Consider the following 26,667-nt stretch of genomic DNA (forward strand, 5'->3'; position numbering starts at 1 on the left):
CATAGGGCTCACAGCCAGGATCACCATTTTATAGATGAGGTAACTGAGGCCCAGAGAAGTCAAGTGATTGGCCCAAGGTCACACGGCAGACAAGTGGGGGAGCTGGAATTCGAACCTGTGACCTTCTGATCCTAGGCCCACGTTCTATCCACTAGACCATGCTGCTTCCCTTTGGCCTGCGAAGGAATGGCTGACCTGGGTCATGGCTCCGACTCGGAGAGAGTCGGCCCGCTTCTGTCTGGAGGAGCGGGGGCAGGTTGGCTGCAACTGGGCCTTGGGACATCGATGCAATAAGCTTGCCGACACTCCAGCCTGCCCAAGGCTGACTCACCAACCGCCCAATGCTCAACCACTGGCCTTTCACCCTCCTTTTCCCTTTGGACGCTAGAGAAGTTGCTCTGCAGCATCGGAGGTTCCTCCGAACCGCGCTTCCGCTCCGATTCCACCACCGCCCATCACCTGCCTCCTCTGGGCCCGCCTTGCGTGGTTTCGTATAGGAAACAAACGTCAGCCACGGCCGGTCCCTTGAACCGGGCGGCAGTCGGGACAGATCGAATGGAAGAACACTCGCCGCCGGGCTGACCTTTGACTTTAGCGATAGTGTCTTCGCCATGTTCCGGCTCCTGCTGGGCGGCTTCCCCTTCGGAACTGTCCACTATGGCGTCCTGGACGATGGCGGGGTTTCCGGCGGCCAGGCGCATGTAGTACTCCTTGCTGTCGTAGCTGATCGCTCTCCGGTAACGAGCGGGCTTCTTAGAAACGGAGGAAGGGACAGTTAGGTCGGCCAGCCCTCTGGGGAAGGCAGTGTACGCTGGCTAAGGTTCTCTCAAAATGGACACTCTCTAAGGAAAGGGACAGTCCCCCTGTCCCTTGGTAAGCCTGCACTGAGACGAATTGGGGGCCCTGTGGATTCTACGTGCTTAGGAACTGGTTTTCCATTATGCAAATGACTATCTCAGTCTTGTCTCGACCCCTCGCTCATGTTCTGCCTCGGCTGGAATGCCCTCCCTCCTCAAATCTGACAGATAATTCCTCTCCCAACCCCCCTCCCCATCTTCCTAGCCTTACTGAAGGCCCATCTCCTTCAAGAGGCCTTCCCTGACTAAGCCATCTTTTCCTCTTCTCCCGCTCCCTTCTGTGTCACCCTGACTTGCTCACTTTATTCATCCCCCGTCCCAGACTCACAGCATTTTATGTCCAGATCTGTCATTTATTTCTTTATATTAATGTCTGTCTCCCCCTCTAGACTGTAAGCTCATCGTGGGCAAGGATTATGTCTATTTACTATTGTACTGTACTCTCCCAAGCGCTTAATACAGTGCTCTACACCCAGTAAGCACTCAATAAATATGACTGAATGAGGATATAGCTGCTGTCAACAGCTTCATTCAAGTTCACAGCAATGGTGTATTTTCTTCCCCCTTATTAATACCAAACTTTGTCTAGAGCTAGTTAACTTCAGCATTCAATTCATTCAGTCGTATTTATTGAGTGCTTACTGTGTGCAAATCAGTGCTGGTTGGGAAGGGAGATGCTCAGCATTTCACTGATATCTCTGGACACTGGAGCCATGGCACACAAGGCTGGAAGCGATGAGCATGGCAGAGCTGGGCCCTAAATCTGGCTCTGCCCAGCAGGGCAGTGCACGTAGCAGAGGAAGCCAGGTGCCAGGATTGGGGACTTGGTGGTTAAATGTGGAAAGGTCTCAACAATGCCTAAATATTTTATTGGGATCCATATGGCAAAAAGTCTATCAGGCAACCAAAAATTGGGACACCCCACTAGGGAAGATTACCCGAATGGCTTAGTTTTAACATGTTAAAAAACAAATTCAATGAAAGCATGATTAGTGATGGGCACAACAGTGAATAAAATTAAAAAGTGGAGAACTCTGTCTTAGCCTTAGAATCCTCAATCAATCATTCATATTTACTGAGCGCTTACAGTGTGCAGAGCACTGAACTAAGCGCTTGGGAGAGTGCAATACAACAGAGTTGGTAGACACATTCCCTCAAACAAAGACTCCTCTCCCCAGTTTGCTTTTGGGGCTTGGAGAGAGAGTGCTACTGCAGCAACGCATGCTTCCTGGGTCTTCCTGACTACTACTACTAATAATAATGGCATTTATTAAGCGCTTACTATGTGCAAAGCACTGTTCTAAGCGCTGGGGAGGTTACAAGGTGATCAGGTTGTCCCACAGGGGGCTCACAGTCTTAATCCCCATTTTACAGATGAGGAAACTGAGGTCCAGAGATGTGAACTGACTTGCACAAGGTCACACAGCAGTCAAGTGACAGAGCCGGGATTAGAAGCCAGGGCCTCTGACTCCCGGGCTCAGGCTCTTACCACTAGTCCAGGCTGCTCTGAAACACCACTAACTCATTTTGCTCAGGAATCAGTGCCCTGTTGCCCATGACTAACATATTTCACCATCCATTAGTTTGCACGTGAAGCCGGAACCCGGTTCGTAGTGAGAGCAGTGAGAAGGGAGCAGGCCTGTCAGTGAGCAGCACCCCGATTCTAACGCCAGCCGATTAGGGTGAGATTGAAAACAACACAGCAGCATCTCCGGATACCGACGAGCTAGATCCACACACCTCTCCACACATTCTTCCACCACAGCGAAATTGGAAGCCTTGTTAACGTAGCCCGACATGCATTTAAATCAACAGAAACCCAAGTCGGCGTGGATTGTGCAGGCATTTATGGGTAATTCAGGTTTTACCTTTTGAGGAATCGTATCATCGGGGATCTCGGGCTGTTTACTGGGGAGGTCGGACTGAAAACAGGGCATTAAGTACAGACATATCAGAAAAAAAAAAAACCCAAAAAGCCTAAAAACATTTGTGGGAAGACAAGACCGTACTGCATTTGCCTGACTTGTCTGAAGCAAGAATTATGCCACCATCAGGAGCAACCGAAAATTGGAATGAAGAGACCAATAAAAATCATTTAGATTTTTTTACTATACTCTGCACACGCAGTAAGCACACAATAAGTACCACTGGCTGGTGATCATTTTGAGGGTGGCTTCCCTTCCAACTTTATCGCTGCTCCACGCGATTTTCAACTAAAATGGCTCCCTTCAAGTAAGCTCTTTGTCTCTAGACTGTCAGCTCGTTGTGGGCAAGGAATATAGTATATTGTACTCTCCCAAGCATTTAGTTCAGTGCTCTGCACATAGTAAGTGCTCAATAAATCTGACTGACAGAGGTTAATACCTTTTACTTTATCTGTGTACTGTCCTTCAAATGGCCAAGAGGGAGAGAGGAACGTGGCTTCCGACTGGAGCGCCATGAAAACGACCCACTTACCAGCACGTTGGCTTCCTGTTCAGCCTCGGGGACGTACGGGTACTGAATGTAGAACATGTCATTCCGCACCATCTTCTTCCTCATCCTGCACGGCCCCTCAGTCATCTCCAGCATCCATTTGTCCAGGTGGGAGCCGATCGGGGGTCCCCACAGCCCTCTCTCCCGCAATAACTCGTACTCTATCTGGCACCACTCTTCGGACACGTACTTAAGAGCGTTCTGCTGACGCTGTGGAGGGGGGGGAGGATTCCCCAGGTGATTTCCAAGAAAAAAAATATTAAATAACCATGATAATCATCCTTTAAAGGAAAAAAAAACCTGTGAAATAACTCCCTATCATAGAAAAGCTCCACACTGCATCCAAATGGCTCCTCCTCAGGGTAGAAGATTCAAATGCTTAGTACAGTGCTTTGCACACAGTAAATGCTCAATAACTACCACTGATTGATTGATTCATTGACTAGAGTACACAGCTAAATCATTTCCCTCAACTACAAATTAGGCATCTTGGGAACTTGGAGGAAAATGCTGGGGAAACGATTTCGGATGGAGAAAGAGAAGAGCTAGCCAAGATTTCACCATTCAATGCTGCTCTTGGTTTATAGCCGGTTTGGATGAAAAGTTCAAAGAACAACCCAGATTTCAAAATGACCTGACAAGTGAAGGGCACTAGCACTTTCAGAAGATAAGAGCAATATTTTGGTGAGTTTTTTTTCTTGTTGTTCTTTTTTATGGTATTTGTTACCATACATGCAAGGCACTGATACAAGCTAATTAAATAGGACGCAGTCCCTGTCCCATGTGATGCTCACAGCTTTAAATCCCCATTTTACATATTAGGTAACTGAGGAACAGAGAAGTGAAGTGACTTGTTGCCCAAGGTCACAAAGCAGACAAGAGGCAGAGCCGGGATTAGAACCCAGATCTTTCTGGCCCCCAGACCCGTGCTCTATACATTAAGTTGTGCTGCTTCTCATTACGAAGAGTTACTAGAGTTAAGAGTACTATTTACATCTTTAAATAGCATTTACATTTACTATTTATATATTTAATAGTACATCTGTTTACTAAATAGATGATAGGCTCTTCAGATACCAGGAATTTGTCTTTTGGTACTGTTATTAAATGCTAGTTGATAATTTTTCATTTATCAGTGCTTCCCAAGACCCTCAAACCATCGTACCCGGTTCGCTCAAACAACCTCACAACAATCCGGGAAGGTTGAAAAGGAGCAGGAAGAATTACACTCCAATGGTATGATCCAAACATCAGGTCTGTTAATAAGGCCAGCTCAGAGAATTGTAAAACAAAACCCCAGCAACACACACACACAACCCACCACCGCAAAAAACTTGAATGAACAAAACAAAATAGGGGAAATGCCCGTCTGATAGAAATCATCTGCTCTTCACTTATCCAAAATTGCAATTATCTGATTTCATTTTGGTCCCAACTCGTTTGGATCATCATGCGTTATCTCATTTTAGAAGAAAACAAGGCAACGAAGTGAGGAAGACACAGAGCTCATCAGTACATAAACTAAACCTATACTCAACCCATCAATGGTATTTATTGAACGCTTATTATATGCAGAGCACTGTATTAAGCACTTGGGGGAGTCCTGTATGAGCTTATGGTCTAGAGGGAAAACTCTAAAACTGAAAAGCCATGATTCCTTGTCCATTTAGGGACAAGCAGCCTGGCTTAATGGAAAAAGCATGGGGTTGGGAGTCAGAGGACGTGGGTTCTAATCCCGGCTCCACCGTTTGTCTGCTGTGTGACCTTGGGCAAGCCACTTAACTTCTCTGTGCCTCAGTTACCTCATTTGTAAAATGGGTATTATGACTGTGAGCCCCACGTGGGACAATCTGATTACTATGTATCTATCCCAGTGCTTAGAAACGTGCTTGGCACATAGTAAGGGCTTAACAAATACCATAATTATTATTATGGTGGGTTGGGACAAAGAGCATTATTTGCTGTAACTTGGAAAAGTTTGGACCCAAAATAGAAAGTGGTTATTTCTATCCTGGGAAAATAATGTGGCCTAATGGACAGGACAGAACAGAGAAGCAGCGTGGCTCAGTGGAAAAAGCACGGGCTTTGGAGTCAGAGGTCATGGGTTCAAATACCGGCTCCACCACTTGTCAACTGTGTGACTCTGGGCAAGTCACTTAACTTCTCTGGGCCTCAGTTCCCTCATCTGTAAAATGGGGATGAAGACTGTGAGCCCCACATGGGACAACCTGATCACCTTGTAAATTCCCCAGCGCTTAGATCAGTGCTCTGCACATAGTAAGCACTTAATAAATGCCATTAAAACAAAAAACACGGGCTTGGGAGTCAAAGGACCTGGGTTCTAATCTCAGCTCTGCTACTTACTTTTACCAACTCCATTATAGTGTACTCGCCCATGCACTTGGTACAGTGCTCTGGACACAGTAAGTGCTCAATCAATACTACTGAGTGACTGACTACTTGTTGGGTGACCTTGGGCAAGTCATTTCACTTCTCTGTGCCTCGGTTCCCTTATCTGCAGAGTGGGGAGTCAATACTTGTGCTCCCTCCTATTTAGACTGTAAACCCCATGTGGGACCTGATGATCTCTACTCCAGTGCTTAGTATAGCTCCTGACACATAGTAAATGTTTAACAAACACCCCCGTTATTATTATTACCATGGCAGAAATGGGAATTCTAGTTTCCAAGCTAAAGCTCTTTACCTCTTGATACTCTTTGTACTGGGTGTCGACTAAGTCTCGAACCACTGCAACGTGAGTAAACATCCACTGGGAGATCTCCTACACCAAGGAGAGGAAAGCAAAAAACAAAAAAACAGAGAAAAAACCCACGATCAATGCGCTGCAAGACGAGCAGTTGAGTGCCACTGATTGCCATTGAGTGCCATTATCATCACGTAATGACTTAGAAGTCTACCCGGGAACACATTCTTCAGGAATCGCACACACCAGGTTGGCGATTCCCTGAGGTACTTCTTATCAAGGTGGGATGGCGAAGGGCGTGTGGGTTTTAGGATGGGGAAGACTGGGAAAGAGAGATGCCCACCACGAGACTTAGCAGGTAGATGGCTTTAATCTACGGACTCCACCTTCCTCGGGGCAACTCCTGCTAGAGAAATACAGCGTGGCCCATTGGCTTCTCCTGGTTGTGCCATCTGGAATCTCTGAGGTTCTGTACGCTCCTCACTCTGAGGACCACTAATGAACTAATTGCGTTGTGCAGCCCTGTTGGAAACGGAGTCACCAAAAGTGGGGTCTAAATGAGACATGGGCAAGTCTGTTTTCAAGTCACCTCGCGACTCTGGAGTTTGGACACGTTCCCCTCGAGGGACGTTGCTTTGGACACTGCCAACCAAAAGGGCGACAGCACAAAGGGGGTGGGGTGTGTGTGTGTGTGTGTGTGTACTTGTGCACGTACAGAGTGGTCGGATCTCTCACTGGTCCGTCCCGTATTCCCCCATGCCCTCCCCATTGGTGAAATCCACTGAGCGAGCAGGATGGCTACGGTCGGCGCCAGCTCCTGCATTTTCCGCTCCCCAAGGTTGGCGGCAAGAGCTTCGCTGCCCCCGCCGTCACTCACCTGCGTGGAGAGGTTGTGTCTGTGCAGGCCGCTCTCCTTACGGTTCCTCCTCGACCCCGTCAGCTTCGAGAGGCCGAAGCCGCTGCTCACCCGGGACAGCTTCGACTGCGTGGAAGGAGCCAACGCTTCCACGCGGCTGATGCATTTCTTCTCGTGCGCTAAGGGGCCGAATGAGATGGCGTTTACCCTGGAAGCTCTCGGGGTCAGAGTACACGGCCCTCCAGCTCTCTTTGCATGAACAACCGAAGCCCGCTTCCCACCAGATTATTACCCCACATTACGGTGACAATTATTCTTCTTATTATTGCTTATTATTTAGGGCATTTGTTAAGCGCTTACTATGTCCCAGGCACTACATTAAGCACTGGGTTACAACCAAGCCAGTCAGGTTGGATGCAGTCCATGTCCCACACAGGGCTCACAGTCTCAATCCCCATTTTACAAATGAGGGAACTGAGGCCCAGGGAAGTGTAAAATGGGTATTAAGACGGAGAGCCCCACGTGGGACTAAGGCAGTCCAACCTGATTTGTTTGTATCCACCCTGTGCTTAGAACAGTGGCTGGCACATAGTAAGCACTTAACAAATACCACAATTATTATTATTGAGTGCTTACTGTGTGCCGATCGCTCTACTAAGGCCCTGGGAGAGAACAATGTGTACACACATAAATATCATGGACTGACTGGAAAAGCCCAAGTACACTTCAGTTTGCAAAGCGGCATACTCCTGAGGGCTTCGGGCATGTTGGGCAAAAATGGGGTTTCCAGATTGGGGGGGCGTTCGCTTACCCAAATGGTTCTGCCAGCACTTTAGCCCGGCCTCTTCGATCAGAGGCCTTGCCACGCCTATGTCCACATGCCCGCGGTCGTTGACCGGCAGGGACACCTTGAAGATCTCCTCCAGAACCTGCTTTTTACTGTGAATCAGCTCCGTCCAGACACGGTTCACGGCCTTGAGGAGAAGCTGACGGCCTTTAAGGGGAAAGAAAATGAACATCATAAGAGACCTTGGATTTTATTTCCGGGTGTAGGGCTGAGCCCTACCTCAGGATATAAACCAGTCTGCCATTCCCCAGGCACCACCTGCTTCTAAGCTGACCACCTAAGCAGCGTCGCCTAGTGGAAAACGTTCGTGCCTGACCAACACAGGACCCGGGTTCTAATCTCAGCTCTGCCACTTGTCTGCTCTAGGAACTTGGGCTTTGTCACGACCTTGGGCTTCAGTTCCCTTATCTGCAAAATGGGGATTCAATGCCTGTCCTCCCTTCTATTTGGACTGAGAGCCCTGGGTGAGAACTGATTATCCTGTATCTACCCCAGAGCTTAGTACAGCTCTGAGAAGCAGCATGACTCAGTGGTAAGAGCCCGGGCTTTGGATTCAGAGGTCATGGGTTCAAATCCCAGCTCCGCCAATTGTCATCTGTGTGACTTTGGGCAAGTCACTTAACTTCTCTGTGCCTCAGTTACCTCATCTGCAAAATGGGGATTAGGACTGTGAGCCCCCCATGGGACAACCTGATCACTTTGTAACCTCCCCAGTGCTTAGAACAGTGCTTTGCACATAGTAAGCACTTAATAAATGCCATCATTATTATTATTATTATCACAGTGCTTGGCACATAGTAAGCGCTGAACAAATACCATTGGGAAAAAAAAATAAAGTGGCAGAGAAGCTGAGATAAACCCTCGATCCATTAAATATTAACATCGCTTTCTCACCTCAGACCTCTGCAAACAGCCTAGACTCCCCTATACTGCTCTACTCAGTCAATCATATTTACTGAGCGCTTACTCTGTGCCAAGTACTGTTCTAAGTGCCTGGGAGAGTACAATATAACAACATAACAGACACATTCTCCGCCCACAACGAGTTAACAGTCTAGGGGTGAGCTCATAGCTTATTCGTGATCCTGCTCGGGAAAACCCGCATAAAAGATACTTTCACAACTTGCGTCTGGGAAAAGGTTTCAAACCAGGGCTGGCTGCTTGCCTTAACCAAAATTTGTCTTTATGATGCAAGATAAATGGCACCAATTCTAACCACCCTTTTCCTTAATGGAATTCTAATGCCCTGACCAAGACATCTTCTCAAAATATAACAATCAAGCTCCTTGGAGCCCTTGTTCCCAAGTCTGGAAAAGAGGTGGGATTGGCCTTAATCAATCAATGGTATTTACTGAGTGCCTATCGTGTGCACAGCACTATACTAAACTCTTGGGGGAGTACAATACAGTAGAGTTGGTAGACACAGTATGGCCTAGTGGTTAGAGCATGGCCTGGGAGTCAGGAGGACCTGAGTTCTACGCCTAGCTCCGCCACTTGTCTGCCGTGTGACTTTGGGCAAGTGGCTTCACTTCTCTGGGCCTCAGTCCCCTCATCTGTAAAATGGGGATTAGGACTTTAAGCCCCATGTGGGACAGGGACTGTGTCCAACCTGATTAGTTTGAACTCTACCCTAGCACTTCACATAGTATGTGCTTAACAAATACCATCACCATCAACATCAACATCATCCCATTTTCAGATTGATCCCCGGCTTAGGGAGGAGGGGAGGAAGGAGCAAAGGGGAGGAAGTCGAGAAAGCAGAGCGACAGGCGCTAGCCCTCACTACAGCCCCATTTGCTTGTATCAAACCCAGTGCTGAGTACAGTGCCTGGCAAAATGCCTCACTCTCGGCTCAAGCAACTCAACTCTAGCAAAAACTCCTCACTCTCGGCTTCAAGGCTGTCCATCAACTCGCCCCCTCCTACCTCACCTCCCTTCTCTCCTTCTCCAGCCCAGCCCGTACCCTCCGCTCCTCTGCCGCTAACCTCCTCACTGTACCTCGTTCTCGCCCGTCCCACCGTCGACTCTCTGCCCACGTCCTCCCCCGGCCTGGAATGCCCTCCCTCCACACATCTGCCAAGCTAGTTCTCTTCCTCCCTTCAAAGCCCTACTGAGAGCTCACCTCCTCCAAGAGGCCTTCCCAGACTAAGCCCCCTTTTCTCCTCTCCTCCCCATCCCCCCAGACCTACCTCCTTCCCCTCCCCACAGCACCTGTATGTATGTTTGTACAGATTTATTAACTCTATTTTACTTGTACATATTTACTATTCTATTTATTTTGTTAATGATGTGCATTTAGCTTTAATTCTTTTTGTTCTGACGACTTGACACCTGTCCACATGTTTTGTTGCCTGTCTCCCCCTTCTAGACTGTGAGCCTGTTGTTAGGTAGGGACCGTCTCTATATGTTGCCAACTTGTACTTCCCAAGCGCTTAGTACAGTGCTCTGCACACAGTAAGTGCTCAATAAATATGGTTGAATTAATGAATGAATGGCACACAGTAAGCGCCGAACAGATACCACAGTCCCTATGATTATTATTCTCATTCTTACCTTCGCTGACGTCTTGACTGAAGCTGCCATCCGGTTCTATATCGGAAGGGATCATCACGTGCCATGTGGTCATTCGGGCCTCTGCTTCCAGGCCAAAGCCGTCCACGTTGCTACAAAGTGCCAATCAGGGTAAAGTGAATGACAATGGGACCGGCAATCAAGGGACACTATCCCAGAAGGCTGTTGTTGGCTGGGATGCAGATGCCATCTGAACACCCAAAGAACTCTGATACTCATGCCATCCCCAGCCCCCAGTGGTAATACATCAGTGGCATTTATTGAGCACCTATGTGCAAAGCACTGCACTAAGCACTTGGGAGAGACAGTAGACTAGACTCTAGACTATAGGCTTGTTGTGGGCAGGGAACGTGCCTACCAACTCTATTATACTGTACTCCCCCAAGCACTCAGTACAGTGTTCTGCACTCAGTAAGTGCTCAATAAATACCACTGAGTGATTGAGTGTTCTCTGTCTCCCCCTTTTAGACTGTGAGCCCACTGTTGGGTAGGGACTGTCTCTATATGTTGTGCTTAGTACAGTGCTCTGCACACAGTAAGTGCTCAATAAATACGATTGATTGATTGAGAGTACAGTACAACAGAATTAGCAATCATGTTCTTCTGTGTCCAACCCGATTTGTTTACATCCAGCCCAATGCTTAGGACTTCCTGGCAGATAGATAATAATAAATACCATTATTATTATTATGTTCTATTTACCTCGGCACTGAACGCAGTGCTTGGCACATAACAAAGGACTAATTTCATTCATTCAGTCATATTTATTGAGTGCTTACTGTGTGTACACTGTACAGTTTGGCAACAGATAGAGACAGTCCCTACCCAACAATGGGCTCACAGTCTACAAGACTAACGCATACCACGATTATATTGTGTTTCTCCGATGCACCTACATGTCTCTTCGGCAGGTTTGTGTGATAGTTTATTTTGTGAAGAAGCCTGATTTACGGCAATGGTCTCAAAACCGGTGAAACACTTTCCTGTCGAGACCAGAGACGGCGCCCTCAGAATGCACTTCTGAGCGAGAACAGCCTTTGAACTGGGTGAACAAAGATTCGACTTGCCATTCTAGGAACCTGGGGTAGCCTTTGAAGTTGAAAGGTGCTTGTACCAAGCCTAACAACAGGCGATTCTTTATAGAGTGGGTAATGGACGTGTGGAATTGATTTTCCCAGAAAATAGATAAGGCAGCAAGCTTCAAGAGATGGAAAGAAATTGAGCTTAAGCTGTTGGGCGATTCATTCATACGCTTCCCATCGTGTTATAAATTTCGAAGTGCTTTCACGAACTGAGGAATACCAATTTGTGTTTTAATTATTGGATGTCATCAGCCTGAAGCCAGGGCAAAACTGAGAGCAGGAAGAACCTGTGCCTTATTTTGTAGCAGAAACTTTTCTCCCCATCAAGGAATACTTCAGATACTATCATCTAAGTTCATTCAGTCCTATTTCTTGAGCGCTTACTGGGTGCGCAGCACGTACTAAACACTTGAGAGAGAACAACATAAGAATTTAACAGACACAAGCTCGTTGTGGGCAGGGAATGTGTCTGTTTATTGTTGTACCGTACTCTCCCATGTGCTTAACACAGTATTTTGCACAAAGTAAGTGCTCAATAAATTCTAATGAATGAATTATCTGCCCACAATGAGCTTACAGTCTAGAAGGGGAGACAGACATTAATATGAATAAATCACCTACCCTAACGCTTAGTACGGTTGTTGGCAGCCGGTAAGCACTTAAATACCACTATCATTATCATTATTATTTTGTACTCTCCCAAGCACTTAGTACGGTGCTCTGCACACAGGAATCGCTCGATACGTACCATCGATCGACTGCTACTTCCTTTGGCGGCATGATGGGGTCGGGCACTTACCTCCCGACGTGCAGATTCATCAGGCAGTGTGCCAGGCAGCTGATAAACTCCTGGTCGTGGTTGCCAGGGCTCAGAATTAAGTTCCGGTGGACAGTCAGGACCCTGAGGGAATCCAGCAGGGCCACTTGCTGGGCGACGGTTTTGTGGGCCCTGGAGAACTGGTAGAGGATGGTCCTGTTCAGGCAGTGATACACGGCGTCCAGCGACAGGCCCTGGGACCTTCGTTTCGACTAGTTGAAAAACAGGAAACACAGTTGGCATCGTTAAGGGATGTTCCCAGACCCCAGGTGACCAACCCTTTCCTATTCCTGCTTTTTCTCCTCAACACAGAGAAGCAGTGTGGCCGCCAATTGTCAGCTGTGTGACTTTGGGCAAGTCACTTAACTTCTCTGGGCCTCCGTTACCTCATCTGTAAAATGAAGGTTAAGACTGCGAGCCCCCCGTGGGACAACCTGATCGCCTTGTAACCTCCCCAGTACTTAGAACAGTGCTTTGCACATAGTAAGTGCTTAATAAATGCCATTATTATTATTATTATTATTATTATACTTAAAGCACGGGCCTGAGAGTCAGAAGGACCTGGATCCTTGGCCTGGCTCCTCCACTTTTCTGCCATATGGCTTTGGGCAAGTCTTTTCTCTTTTCTGTGCCTCAGTTACCTCACCTATAAAATGGGGATTACGACTGTGAGCCCCGGGTGGGATGGGGACTGTGTCCAACCTGCTTATCTTGTATCTACTTCAGCACTTAGTACAGTGCCTGACACATAGTAAGCACTTAACAAATGCCATAATTATTATTAATGTTATTTTGTAGGACATGAACTACGTTCAACCTGACTAGCCTGTACTTACCCCAGCACTTAATCCAGTGCCTGGGACATTTTATTTATTCCGGTGACTTGACACCTGTCCACATGTTTTGTTCTGTTGTCTGTCTCCCCCTTCTAGACTGCGAGCCCGTTGTTGGGTAGGGACCGTCTCTATGTGTTGCCAACTTGTACTTCCCAAGCACTTAGTACAGTGCTCTGCACACAGTAAGCGCTCAATAAATACCATTGAATGAATGAATGAATAAAAAATACCATTAAAAAAAAAGAAGCACACACACAAAGCTAAACAAAAAACCTGAATCGGGACCAAAGCTGTCTCTTTTACCTCAGTTAGAGAAATAAAAGAGACAGACCTGAAATTGCAAATTATTTATCCATTATGCCTGCCCTTCACCCTGATTCTTGTATTTTTCCAGGCTTCTATTGCTTTCAATATTCCTCCCTCTCTCCTATGTGTCCATCTTTCCCAAACTTGATTGTGATCTCCATGTGGGACCGTGATGGACTTACCCATCTTTCATCTCTAAACTGCAAACTCGTCAGGGGCAGGGAACGTGTCTACCAAGGTACTGAACTCTCCCAAGCATTCAGTACAGTGCTACCAATGCTGAGAAGCAGTTTGGCCTAGCGGGTAGAACAAGGTCCTGGGAGTCAAAAGGACCTAGGTTCTAATCCTGGCTCTGACACTTGTCTGCTGTGTGACCTTGAGAAGTCACTTCACTTTTCTGGGCCTCAGTTACTTCACCTGTAAAATCGGGATTAAGACTGTGAGTCCCCTGTGGGACATGGGACCATGTCCAACCTGATCATCTTGTATCTTCCCCCGCACTTAGTACAGTGCCAGGCACATAGTAAGCGCTTAACAAATGCCAAAAAAAATAAAAAAGTGCTCAACAAATACCTATAATTCACCTGAGTGATTAACACAGTGTTTGGTACATAGTAAATGCTTAACTGGTATCATAACTGAGAATTAATGGAAATAATTTAAATTCATAGGGTTTCACTGTGTTCAAAAAGTCTGAAAACTCAAAGGCAGGAATAATGTTTGCCAAAAGGGAGTGAATTGCAACTCTGAAAGAAGTTAGGCAAAACACTTTCTGTATTTGCTTGGAACTGTTATCAGCAAAATCTGCCCCTACTTAAAAGTGAGTGGCATGTATGCCTTCAAGAGCATTTTTGGGACAGTCCACTTTGCTCAAACACTCACCCCGGGGTTATCAACTCCAAAATATTACACAAAGAAACTGAGTGCGGTAGACTGGAGAAGCAATTGATATGAGCTGGAGAGGCATCGATGCCTAGTGGCTACAGTACGGGCCATGGAGCCAGAAGGACCTGGGTTCTAATCCTGACTCTGACACTTGTCTGCTGTGTGACCCTGAGCAAGTCACTTCACTTTTTTGGGCCTCAGTTCCCTCATCTGTAAAATGGGGATTAAGACTGTGAGACCCATGTGGGACATGGACTGTGTCCAACCTAATTAGCTTGTTTCTACCCTAGTTTGTACAGATTACTCTATTTATTTTACTTGTACATATTTACTGTTCTATTTATTTTCTTAATGATGTGCATCTAGCTTTATTTCTATTTATTCTGATGACTTGACACCTGTCCACATCTTTTGTTTTGTTGTCTGTCTACCCCTTCTAGACTGTGAGCCTGCTGTTGGATAGGGACCGTCTCTATATGTTGCCAACTTGTACTTCCCAAGCGCTTAGTACAGTGCTCTGCACACAGTAAGCACTCAATAAATACAATTGAATGAATGAACAGTGTCTGGCACATAATAAATGCTTCATGAATATCACACACAAAAAATTGGAGGAGGAAAAGAAGTTACCTGTGCAATGAGCTGGATAATGAACTCGATAAGGAGTTTGGATTCCCTGTTGAACATGCCCTGCCACAGTTTGTCCACCACGCGCTGTGTGAAATAAAACACGTTGTTCACCAGCACTTGATAACTTCCTCCACTGGTGATGGGTAGAGAGGCATCTTCCCCTGAATTCCAACGGGATAAAAGTCACAGTCAGAACACGGCTAGGAAACACAAGCCACCCCAAAGCACCTAGCACCTAAACCCAAGAGAGATTAGCTGGACCCTGAAATACTCCAGGCTGAGGGCGAGGGAAAAAAATCTGGATGAAATTGGAAAGACCGACAGGCAGCTCCCTCGGCTCTGAGCCGCCCCAGGGAAAAATCGATCCTTGGGGGCTCAGCGGTTTCCGGAATGTGGCTCTGGAGGCGTCCTAGGGGAGAGGATGAAGAAAGATGCCCAGCTTCTCGAGCTTTTGCAAGTTGGGCAGGGCTCAGGTAGCAACTCTGCATGCAGGGATGACAGTGCCAGGTGCTATAAATATTGAGCATGACCATACAAGAGATGACCTCTCGTCTGGCCCAATGTGGCTGGCACTGTGAATCTACGTTGGCCTTTCCAGCTACACACTTGCTCATAGGTGAATACGGAGGAGAACTCTCTCTCTCTAAATATGTATATATATATGTGTCTCTCTGTGTGTGTATGAGCGCATAAATACAAATATGAAGGGCAACTTTCTCCAGATATGAACGTGAGTGTGTGTGTATATATGTATATATCTATACATACACACACATATATTTATATGACCACAAAGGACAACTCTTTCGCTTTAGATATGTGTATGTGCATATATAAATATGAAGGGCAGCTCTCTCTAGATATACGTTTATGTGTGTGTGTAAGAATATATATATATATATATATGAAGGATAACTCTCTAGATGTGTGTGTGTATATACATATAAATAAATATGAACATGAAGGACAACTCTCTGCTCCACCACTCCTGTCTGATATGTGGCCTTGAGCAAGTCACTTCACTTCTCTGGGCCTCAGTTTCCTCATCTGTAAAGTGGGGATTAAGACTGTGAGCCCCATGTGGGACATGGACTGTGTCCTACCTATTAGCTTTTATCGACCCCAGGGATTAGGACAGTGCCTGGCACATAGTAAGTACTCAACAAGTAGCATTAAAAAAGACCTTTCTCTTTCTCTAGATATATGTATAGAGAGAGTTGTCCTTTGTATTCACATTCCCCTACCACACTCTCTGTCTCTCTCTGCCTTGCCAGCCTTCCTCTAGTCTATCCAACCCCTCTTCTGCTCCCTGACTCCCATGAGCCCTGGGGAGCAGAATCCTGGTGCCTGGCAATCGGGCTCTGAGAATCTAGCCAATGCTCCCCTGAGAAGCCATCATGGACTTCCCTGAGGTGCCACATGCTGGGAAGAGCTGCCAGGGAAAATGCAAACTCAGAGAAACTGAATGATTTTTGTAGCGTGGAGATACTCCACCTCAACTCACATCGGTGATGGGCTTTGGGGGGGGGGGGGGGGAGGTGGGGCGTGCACGTGTGTGTGTGTGTGTGTGTGTGTGTGTGTGTGTGTGTGAGAGAGAGAGAGAGAGAGAGACAGACAGATAGACAGACACAGATCCTTCTTTGGCCAATGGGCTGGCTGGTGAGTAATTCCTTAGCAGCCACATGACAATCTGGTTAAACAGAATCATTAAAAGGAAGTCATGTTCAAACAAGTCCTCATTCACCCAAAGTATTGGTCAGAATCATGTCCAACTACCAGAAAAACCTGCTCACAAACATAGTATCACTGGTCTGTAACCAAATATGAACAAGAATGCCTCAGATGCAACTGAATTGCAGTCACAGATTTCAGAAATCCTGTCTTTAGGCCAGAAAAAGCTTCCAGTTGATCCGGGTTGTTTACAGCAAAAACAATCAGTTGCCTTTTTCTTTTCCCTCCAATCCAGCACTGGTTTTGCCTCCTGCAGGCATGGCTTATAGCCTCTTTCCCTCTCTTTAATTTTTCATGCTTAAATTTGTGATAAATTAGTACAAAGTGGGTGAAAGAAAACAATTATAAGTGCAAAATGTACCTTCCCTGGAATGTGTATAAAAATCATCATTTGCTCTCTCCGGTGAGAATTTTGTGGTGGTGACAAACATTGCCCTGGGCCCTTCACGCTTCCACATCCTCAGAGGTCATCCAAGGCCAAGAAAGTGGGTGGGGAGAAGCACCATCTTAAGTAGGGTGTCACCCCTCCCACAAAATCCAGGCCGTGCCACAAAGCCCTATGAGAACTGGCAAGGAGGCCTGCTAGGTGGTGGGAGTCTGATCTCCTCCCTCCCTCACTCCTCCCCGCGGCTGCTTGTTATCTTTCAGTGAAGACTCCAAAGTTTTCCGAGGCAGCTGATGTGATCCACACGCTTCGCTTTGCAAATGTGCCATTGGCAATGACAACGATGGAGTCTCCCATCGGGAAAAATGTGTGCGCCTCGGTTCTGAGAAGAGTTCTTTCCACTGGACCAACAGAGGGGCTGCTATCGATAATGCTGTGGCTATCAGCCTCAAGCATGAATTACCCATCAAAGAATCAACTCTTCCTCGATGCCCAACTTCAGAAAGGACATCTTATAAAAGGAGAAAAAAGAGGTTACAAACCCCCTCCCTATTGTTTAAAGATGCCTTACTTTGATGCTGTCTTACAAGATGGTTAGAAAATGTGCATCTGACCTCTACCCACAGACAAAACTGGCCCAAAAAGCCAAGGCGAGGAGGAAGGATGGAGTTAAAGGGAAATGTGATTCATTCAGGATTCAGATGGGGTGGATGGACGGCTTTAGAAATGAAAGTAACAAGAATTACCTAATAAAACGTCAGCTGCGAGTAAATGGTCCATCACACTATCCAAAATATATGTCTGAAATTCCTTTTGCTGAGTCCTTGTAGATCTCTCGGGAGAAGCCTGCAACATATCATCAACATGCCACTGATTAGAAGCAAGGACCATGTGCGTTTTACGCCGATTGACCGTAAACTCATTATGGGCAGGGAACATGTGTGCTTATTCTGTTGTATTCTCCCAAGAGCTTAGAACAGTGTTCTGCACATAAGCGCTCAATAAATACCACTGATTAATTGACTGCACTCTGCCATGCCTTCAGTACAGTGTTCTGAACACCACTGGCACTCAATAAATCCTGATAAATGATAATTATCAAAGGCCCCTATGGTTACTCTGGTGGGCTCTGTTCCAACACAGTAAGGCCCCCAAATTGATATGTTATTAATTCTTTTAAAATGTATAATTGGAATAGAGACCAGGAGGAGGTGCTAATGGCCTCATAACTTTAAAAATCAGTTGATTTTTGTGAACATCCCAGCATTTCTAATTCTTCTAAATGATTTTAAGAGCCTAGTAAATGCCTTCAGGATTAGGAAGGATTACATGCTTTGAATACACCCATAGCAAAACTGATGTTAAGATGATATAACAATAATGATGATAATAATAATAATGGCATTTGTTAAGTGCTTACTATGTGTCAGTCTAAAGAGGAGGGAAAACAGGCACCTAATCTCCATTTTATAGCTTTGAGGAAGCTGAAGCCTACAGAAGTGAAGTGACTTGCCCAGGGTCACACAGCAGGCAAGTGGCAGGGCTGGATTAAAACCCAGGTCCTTCTGACTCTCAGGCCTGTGTTCTAGCCATTAGGCCACGCTGCTTCCCAGCAGTCAAAGGAGCTGAACTGCCACACTAAAGCTCACAGTGACCCTAAAGTTCTGGGGGGATATAGTGGGGAGATCCAGCGCTTAGAACAGTGCTTGACACATAGTAAGCATTTAACAAATACCATCATCATTATTATTATTTTATATGTAAGAGGACAGTGTGTCCTGGAGAATCTAGGAGTTTTGGGGGAGCTTCTGTGTACATCAATCAATCAATCAATCGTATTTATTGAGCGCTTACTGTGTGCAAAGCACTGTACTAAGTGCTTGGGAAGTACAAGTCGGCAACACATAGAGACAGTCCCTACCCAACAGCGGGCTCACAGTCTATAAGGGGGAGACAGAGAACAAAATCAAACATACTAACAAAATAAAATAGAATAGATAGGTACAAGATAAATAAATAGTCCGGTCATTGTACATTGACATTGTACATTGTACGACATACACATGGATATCCCTGATGACTCCTCTGCCGCCTGCCTTCTATCTCTCCTCGATGCTGCCAACCTCTTGCTCCACCCCACCTCACCCACTCACCAACTTGGTCATACCCTCGACCTCATCATCTCCTACCGCTGCACTGTGTCCACCCTCACCAACTCTGAAATCCCTCTCTCTGATCATAATCTTCTCACCTGCCTCCTCACTCACACTCCTTTCCCCTGTAAATCCATATTACTCCCTCACAGAGATCGCCGCTCTCTTGACCCCATCCATCTTTCTGACATTGTACAATGTACATTGTACATACCAATCCATACCCCATCCATATTTTTGACATTGTACAATGTACACTGTACATTGTACATACCAATCCCAGCCCCATGATACCCTGGGGCTTCAGTCAAATGACTAAGGACCAAGCTCAAATCTTTGGACCGGAGTCAGGGACTCATGAAGTCACCTGTTGGGGGTTGGGGGAAGACGGGCAGCATTCATTCATTCAATCATATTTATTAAGCACTTCCTGGATTCAGAGAGTGTACTAAACACTTGGGAGTGTATAATAAACCACTAAACAGGCCCATTCCCTGCCTACAATGAGCTGATACTCCAAAGGACTCTGTGACCTATACCTGTGTTAACTGTTATATTGTATTCTCCCAAGCACTTAGTACAGTGCTCCGCACACAGTAAGCGCTCAGTAAATATGACTGGCTGGCTAAGGGTCAAGTGACTATTGATCTCAGGTCATGGGAACACTGTTCTTCTAGCTCTACTGAATCTATTGATTTTAACTAGGGTGATGAAAATCAACATTTGCAGCTGCCTTGGTCAAAAGCCGGCCCGTCATTACAACCTGAAACCTTCTGGAAATTCAAGTAGCATCATCAGCTAGGGTAAAATGGAATTGTTTTCCACTTTTTGGCATCGGCTCTACTTGGGCAATCAGCAAGGTAAAAGTCAATAGCCATAAAGCTAGAAAGGAGATTAGAGGGCCTGCCTGGGAGACAATAGCTCTGCCCATTAAAGAGATAAAAGTTCAACTTTCCCTTGTCATAAAGCATAGGGGAAAGATAAGTAGAAGCTTGAGACAAATCCAGTAAGACTGGGCTGGTGTATCTGAATCATCAAGGTAGACACTTGCCTGTTGGATGACCTTAGGGAAGTCACTTAATTTCTCTGTGTTTCAGATTCCTCATCTGTAAAATGGGGATTCAATCAATACCAGTTTTGCTTTCCTCTTAGACTGTGTGAGCCCATCTGTGGGAAAGGGACTGTGTCTGACCTAATTATCTTGTACCCCAGTGCTTAGTCAGCTTGTCAAACATATTTACTGAGTGCTTACTGTGTGCAGAGCACTGTACTAAGCACTTGGGAGAGTACAGTACAACAAAGTCTGACAGAATCACCTAGTGCCCACCCTTAGTGAGCTGCACTCTGGAGTTTCTGAAAACTTGGGCATGGCCTCTTAGAATTCTGATCCTCTCCTCTAGGTCCTGGTCACTGCCTCGGCCCCACTTCCTGAAATGAGTGAACTCATCATCATCGATGGTATTTTTTGAGTGCTAACTGTGTGCAGAGAACCGTACTGAACACCTGGGAGAGTACAATAATATAATAATAATCCCCATTTTACACATGAGGGAACTGAGGCCCAGGGAAATCAAGTGGGCAGCGGACATGTCTACCAATTCTGTTGTACTGTAATAAAATAATACAAATAATAATGGTATTTGTTAAGAGCTAACTCTGTGCCAGGCACTGTACTAAGTGCTAGGGTGGATACAAGCAGATCGGGTTGGAAACAATCCCTGTCCTAACATAGGGCTCACAGTCTTAATCCCAATCTTACAGATGAAGCTAACTGAGGCACAGAGAAGTGAAGTGACTTACCCAAGGCCACACAACAGACAAGTGGTAGAGCCAGGATTAGAACCCATGACCTTCTCATTGCCAGGCCCATGCTCTATCTACTCTGCCATGCTATCTGGGACAGGGACTGTGTCCAACGTGATTATCTTGTATCAACTCCAGAATTTAGTACTCCACCTAGCACATAGGAAGTCCTTAAGAAAAACCATTAAAAAACAAAAACACACCTTCAGGAAATAATAATAATAATAATAATAATAATAATAATAATAATAACAATGGCATGTATTAAGCGCTTACTATGTGCAAAGCACTGTTCTAAGCACTGGGGAGGTTACAAGGTAATCAGATTGTCCCGCGGGGGGGCTCACAGTCTTCATCCCCATTTTACAGATGAGGTAACTGAGGCCCAGAGAAGTGAAGTGACTTGCCCAAAGTCACACAGCTGACAATTGGTGGAGCCGGAATTTGAACCCATGACCTTTGACTCCAAAGCCCGGGCTCTTTTCCACTGAGCCACACTGCTTCTCTATTTCTATTTCGAAATAGATCGGAACAAGTTCACCCACTATGCTACGTAATGTGGGATAGGGACTGTGTCCAACCTGATTATCTTGTGTAATAATAATAACAATAATGATGGTATTTGTTAAGCGCTTACTATGTGCCAAGCACTGTTCTAGGCACTGGAGTAGAAAGAAGGTAATCAGGTTGTCCCAGGTGGGGCTCACAGTCTTCACCCCCATTTTACAGCTGGGGTAACGGAGAGAAAAGTGAAGTGACTGGCCCGAAGTCACACAACTGACAAGTGGCGGAGCTGGGATTAGAACCCATGACCTCTGACTCCTAAACCCTTGCTTTTTCCACTAAGCCACCCTGCTTCTCCCCCAGCGCTTAGTACAGCACCTGGCAATCAATCAATCAATCATATTTATTGAGCGCTTACTGTGTGCAGAGCACTGTACTAAGCGCTTGGGAAGTACAAGTTGGCAACATATGGAGATAGTCCCTACCCAACAGTGGGCTCACAGTCTAAAAGGCAAGTAGTAAGTGCTTAAGAAAAGCCATTAAAAAAAACAAAAACAAAAAAACCAGCTTCAGGAAATTGATGGAAACAGGTTAGCTGAAGCCTGGACTGATGACTTGAGGATTCTGGGTACAATGGATTCCTGTCGCCCTCCCAGGCACACACTGAATTAAAGAGGATAAAAAGCCTCACACCTTCACGGTTTTAATTTTATGGCTCTGCTCAGTAAGAGGATCTGAAGGGGAACTGCAGTAGCCTGCAGCATCACAGACCCACGGTTGGTTACTCTGTTGACCACCAGAGGGAAACTCCAACTGCTTGAATCTTTCACTAAGCCCTGCATTCATTCATTCTTTCATTCATTCAGTCGTATTTATTGAGCGCTGAGTGCAAAGCACTGTACTAAGCGCTTGGGAGAATACAATAATGCAGGCTCTTGCATTTCAGACCCCCTCATAGGGAAGCCGGGAGGACCTTGAAATACGGCTTTCTTTGTCGTCTGCACACCAGTGGTTATGTCGTAGAAATAAAAAGCAAGAATTGGCTCGAGACCGTAAGCTCACCGTCACGCAGTCAATCCTATTTATTGAGCACATTTTGTGTGCAGAGTACTGTAGCAGACTACTATACTAAGCTCCTGAGAAGGAGCAAGATGTAGTGGATAGAGCACAGGCCTGGGAGTGAGAAGGTCGTAGGTCTTAATCTCATCTCTGCCACCTGTCTGCTGTGTGACCTTGGGCAAGTCTCTTCGCTTCTCTGTGCCTCAGTTCCCTTATCTGTAAAACGGGGATTGAGTCTGGAGGCCCATAGGGGAAAGGGACTGTATCCAATCTGATTTGTTCGTATCCATCCCAGCGCTTAGAACATGTTAAGCGCTTAACAAATAACATTATTATTATTATTACAATATAACTATAAACAGGCATATTCCCTGCCCACAACTAGTTCAGTGTCAACAGTGCTCTGCACACAGTAAGCGCTCAATAAATACGATTGAATGAATGAAAGAGGGCAGGGAACGCGGATCATTTAGAGTTACAGATGCTCATTGTTGGGTTCCCGGCGACTTCATAAATGAAGTGATTGAAAATTCAATCGGCTCATCAGTAGTATTTATTGAGCACTTACTACGTGCAGAGCACTGTACTAAAGGCTTGGGAGAATAGTAATAATAATAATGATAATGGTATTTGTTAAGTGCTATGTGCCACGCTCTGTTCCAAGCACTGGGGTAGATACAAAGTTATCAGGTTGTCCCAAATGGGGCTCACAATCCTAATCTCCATTTTACAGATGAGGTAACTAAGGCACAGGGAAGTGAAGTGACTTGCCCAAAGTCTCCCAGCTGATATGTGGTGGAGTCAGGATTAGAACCCATGCCCTCTGACTCCCAAGCCCATGCTCTTTCCTCTAAACCACACTGCTTCTCTAACATCCAACCCCGGGGTCTCTTCACTTACTTCTAGCAGGAGATCGATCAGTGGGGTCTGTTTGCTGGCGGGCATGAGGCAGAGGTTGTCAATAATCAAGACCCGCATGAAGTCAAAAACGAACTTCTTGGCCGGGTGATTGGTCAGATAGGTCTTCGAGCCGACGTTGCAATACTCTGACTGGCTTCTGTTCATGCCCGTGTCGGCGGCAAATGCTTTGAATTCTTCGGCTGGAGACCCTACTTCATCGTCGAGGTCGGTGACCTTTTCAAAACAGTGAAAATAAAAAAAATCAATCAATCAATCTTATTTATCGAACGCCAACTGTATGAAGAACACTGTACTAAGTGCTTGGGGGAGTACAATGTAAAAGAGTTGGTAGACGTGTTCCCTGCCCATAAGAAGCATACAGTCTAGGAAAAAAAAAAAGAAATGAAGAAATATAATAAATCTTGAAAGTGACCAGCTCACCATCATTGAGTTTTTACTCATAGGAGTAAAAAAGAATCATTCGCAAGTTTCCATTTCTTCAGCTACTGCATTCATTTAGTAGGAAAAGTATTTACTGAGGGACTATTTTGTGCCAAGCTCTGACCTAAGTCCCAGAGAAAAATACATAAAAAATAGGGAAGCAGGGTGGCCCTAGTGAAAAGAGCCCAGGCTTGGGAATCAGCGGACCTCGGTTCTATTTCCGGCTCCGCCACGTATCTGCTTTGTGACGTCGGGAAAAATCACTTAACTCCTCTGTGACTCTGCTTCTTCATCTGAAAAATGGGAATTCAATACCTGTGCTCCCTTCTACTTAGACTGTGAGCCCCATGTGAGACCTGATTATCTTGTGGATACCCCAGGACTTAGGTCATTGTGAGGCACTTAGTAAGTGCTAAAACAACACAACCATTTATTACCATTATTATTATTATTACATGGATAACAGACATGTCCCAGCTCCCAAGAGGCTCACAACCTTCACCCTATTTGACTCAACCCCAACTTTTCAAGAAACGCAAATGTGCGATAAGGGTCCTCGCTTATGTGTTTGGGCTAGAATGCCACTGGTGAATTAAGGAGGGCTCATCTGATGACATGAGCCTGTCTGGGTAGACTGTAGAAACAAAAGAACAGGCAATTCTGTGAGGCTCAGTTGTACAATTAAAGTGAGAGTTTTCCTTAACATGGGGTTCTTCAAGACGGTGAGCCCTGAGTTACAGAAGATCTAATTGGGTCTGGCGATTTGCAACATGTTTAGTCAGTCAATTATATTTATTGAGTGCTTAGTACTGTACTAAGAATTTGGGAAAGTACCATATAACAATGAACAGACACATTCCCCACCCAAACGAACACAGTTTAGAGGGGGAGATAGACATTAACAGAAATAATTACTTTTTGAAAAGTTATTGCATAACCAGGGCAGAGGCCATGAGCTCCTTTTTCTTAAAGGACCGGGATTTGCTCCTTGAACACCGCTCATTAAACAACAATCTTTGAAATAAATGAAAGCGTTTGAAAGGAAGGTGCCCGTGATTACTTGAATTTATCTGCTGAAAAGGAACTTGCCCCGCCTTTGGTTTAGGAGCTGATTTAGGGAGAGCGGGCTTAAACTGAATCAAAGAAGTGAATGTGTCAGACTAAATACACTTGTTCTAAGATAACATTAGCTAGGAATAAAGGCAAAAGGAGCTAAAGAAAACATTTAGGAAACAATCCAGTGTATTCCATGTAAAGACAACGTGAAACTCTGTATACTTACCACACCTGCAATGGCTTCTCAGTCCCATACCCATTTCAGCCCAAAAGACAAAGCCAACAAATAAAAGAAACAATTTTTCTCACTTCAGAGAGGAAGGAAACTATGGAGACACTCGTTTAAGGGCAGAGCAGAAGAGAAATCAGATGGTAAACTTGGAAGAACTCTATGGTGGGAAAAAATAACAGTCATGAAGGTCTAGGGAGTTCTAGAGAAAGTGACTCTGTAGCTGCCATTTCAAAATAAGTTTCTACAAATCAAAGACCCATAAGAGCAGAGCATATTGGTTACAACTACAAGCACCGCATCCTGGGTATTTTGGGTTACAAGGCAAATGTTATGGCTTCTCTAGAGACCAGCATTCTTTCAAGTGGAAATGCAGACCACAAACTCTTGTGGGTAGGGAATGTGCTTAGTAAAGTGTTCTGCACACACAAAGTGCTGTGTCCAACTTGATTCTCTTGTATCCCCCACATTACCCTGTATCTACCCCAGCTCTTAATACAGTGCCTGGTAAATAGTAAGTGCTTAACAAATATCATTATTATTATTATTATTATTATTCAATCAGCATAGCCTGGTAGAAAGAGCACAGGCCTGGGTGTCGGAGGTTTTATTCCTGGTTCTGCCACTGGTTTGTTGTGTGACCTTGGGCAAGTCCCCTAACTTCTCTGTACCTCAGTTCCCTCTTCTGCAAATCAGAGATTCAACATCTGTTCTCCCTCCTACTTAGACTGTGAGCCCTATGTGGGGCCTGATTATCTTCTGCCTATACCAGTGCTTAGCACACTGCTTGGCACCTAGTAAATGCTTAACAAATACTCATTCTCCTTCCATCTCAGACTGTGATCCCCATGCAGGACAGCACTGTGACCAACCTGATAATGATGATGATAATAATAATAATAATAATAATAAGGGTTTTGTTAGGCACTTACTACGTGCCAGGCACTGTAGTAAGCACTGGGGTAGATACAAGTTAACGGGAGGGACACAGTCCCTGTCCCACATGGGGCTCACAGCCTTAATCCCCATTTTCCAGATGAGGTAACTGCAGAAAAGTGAAGTGACTTGCCCAAGGTCACACAGCAAATAAGTGGCAGGGCCAGAATTAGAACCCATGATCTTCTGACTGCCAGGGCCCTGCTCTATCCACTAGGCCACGCTGCTTTCCAATAAGAATGATAATAATAATGCTTTGGCCAAATAAGAGAGTGGGAGTGTTTGGCATGGATCGTGTGTGGTTGGTATCCTGCTCCCAATCAATCACTGGTACTTAGTGAGCACCTACTGTGTGCAGAACACAGTACTAGGCACTTGGGAGAGTGCAATACGACAGAGTTGGTGGGCCCGTTCCCTCCTACCATCTCGGAGTAGGGGCGGATGTTAAAAGGGAACACGGTTGCTGCCAAGGTGCACAGGAACTCTGGACTCATCCACATGGAGGCGAGGTCGGGGACGTTGTGATACAAGTACCGGAAAAACTGCATCAACGTCACAGGATATTCACGCAGCCATGACCCCTCCTCTTCCGACTGCCATGGCT

General features: G+C 45.7%; 1 protein-coding gene across 3 annotated transcripts in view; it reads right to left on the reverse strand.

Annotated features, from left to right (window-relative positions):
• The window catches only part of WDFY3 (WD repeat and FYVE domain containing 3), a 226,385-nt gene that overhangs the window by 37,557 nt on the left and 162,161 nt on the right, over positions 1 to 26,667 (reverse strand). For 2 of the 3 annotated variants that reach the window (XM_038769260.1, XM_038769259.1), the window contains 12 exons: positions 26,486 to 26,665; positions 23,402 to 23,635; positions 17,729 to 17,828; positions 14,867 to 15,027; positions 12,192 to 12,421; positions 10,293 to 10,402; positions 7,704 to 7,886; positions 6,914 to 7,071; positions 6,037 to 6,114; positions 3,315 to 3,542; positions 2,726 to 2,779; positions 584 to 752 (listed from right to left, as the gene is read on the reverse strand). In XM_038769260.1, the coding sequence (XP_038625188.1) occupies positions 584 to 752; positions 2,726 to 2,779; positions 3,315 to 3,542; positions 6,037 to 6,114; positions 6,914 to 7,071; positions 7,704 to 7,886; positions 10,293 to 10,402; positions 12,192 to 12,421; positions 14,867 to 15,027; positions 17,729 to 17,828; positions 23,402 to 23,635; positions 26,486 to 26,665 (1,885 nt within the window). The remainder of the gene's footprint in view (positions 1 to 583; positions 753 to 2,725; positions 2,780 to 3,314; positions 3,543 to 6,036; positions 6,115 to 6,913; positions 7,072 to 7,703; positions 7,887 to 10,292; positions 10,403 to 12,191; positions 12,422 to 14,866; positions 15,028 to 17,728; positions 17,829 to 23,401; positions 23,636 to 26,485; positions 26,666 to 26,667) is intronic. The other variant, XM_038769261.1, reaches the window with a different exon arrangement.

This window comes from Tachyglossus aculeatus, chromosome X5 (assembly GCF_015852505.1).
Source record: "Tachyglossus aculeatus isolate mTacAcu1 chromosome X5, mTacAcu1.pri, whole genome shotgun sequence".
Taxonomy (NCBI): domain Eukaryota; kingdom Metazoa; phylum Chordata; class Mammalia; order Monotremata; family Tachyglossidae; genus Tachyglossus; species Tachyglossus aculeatus.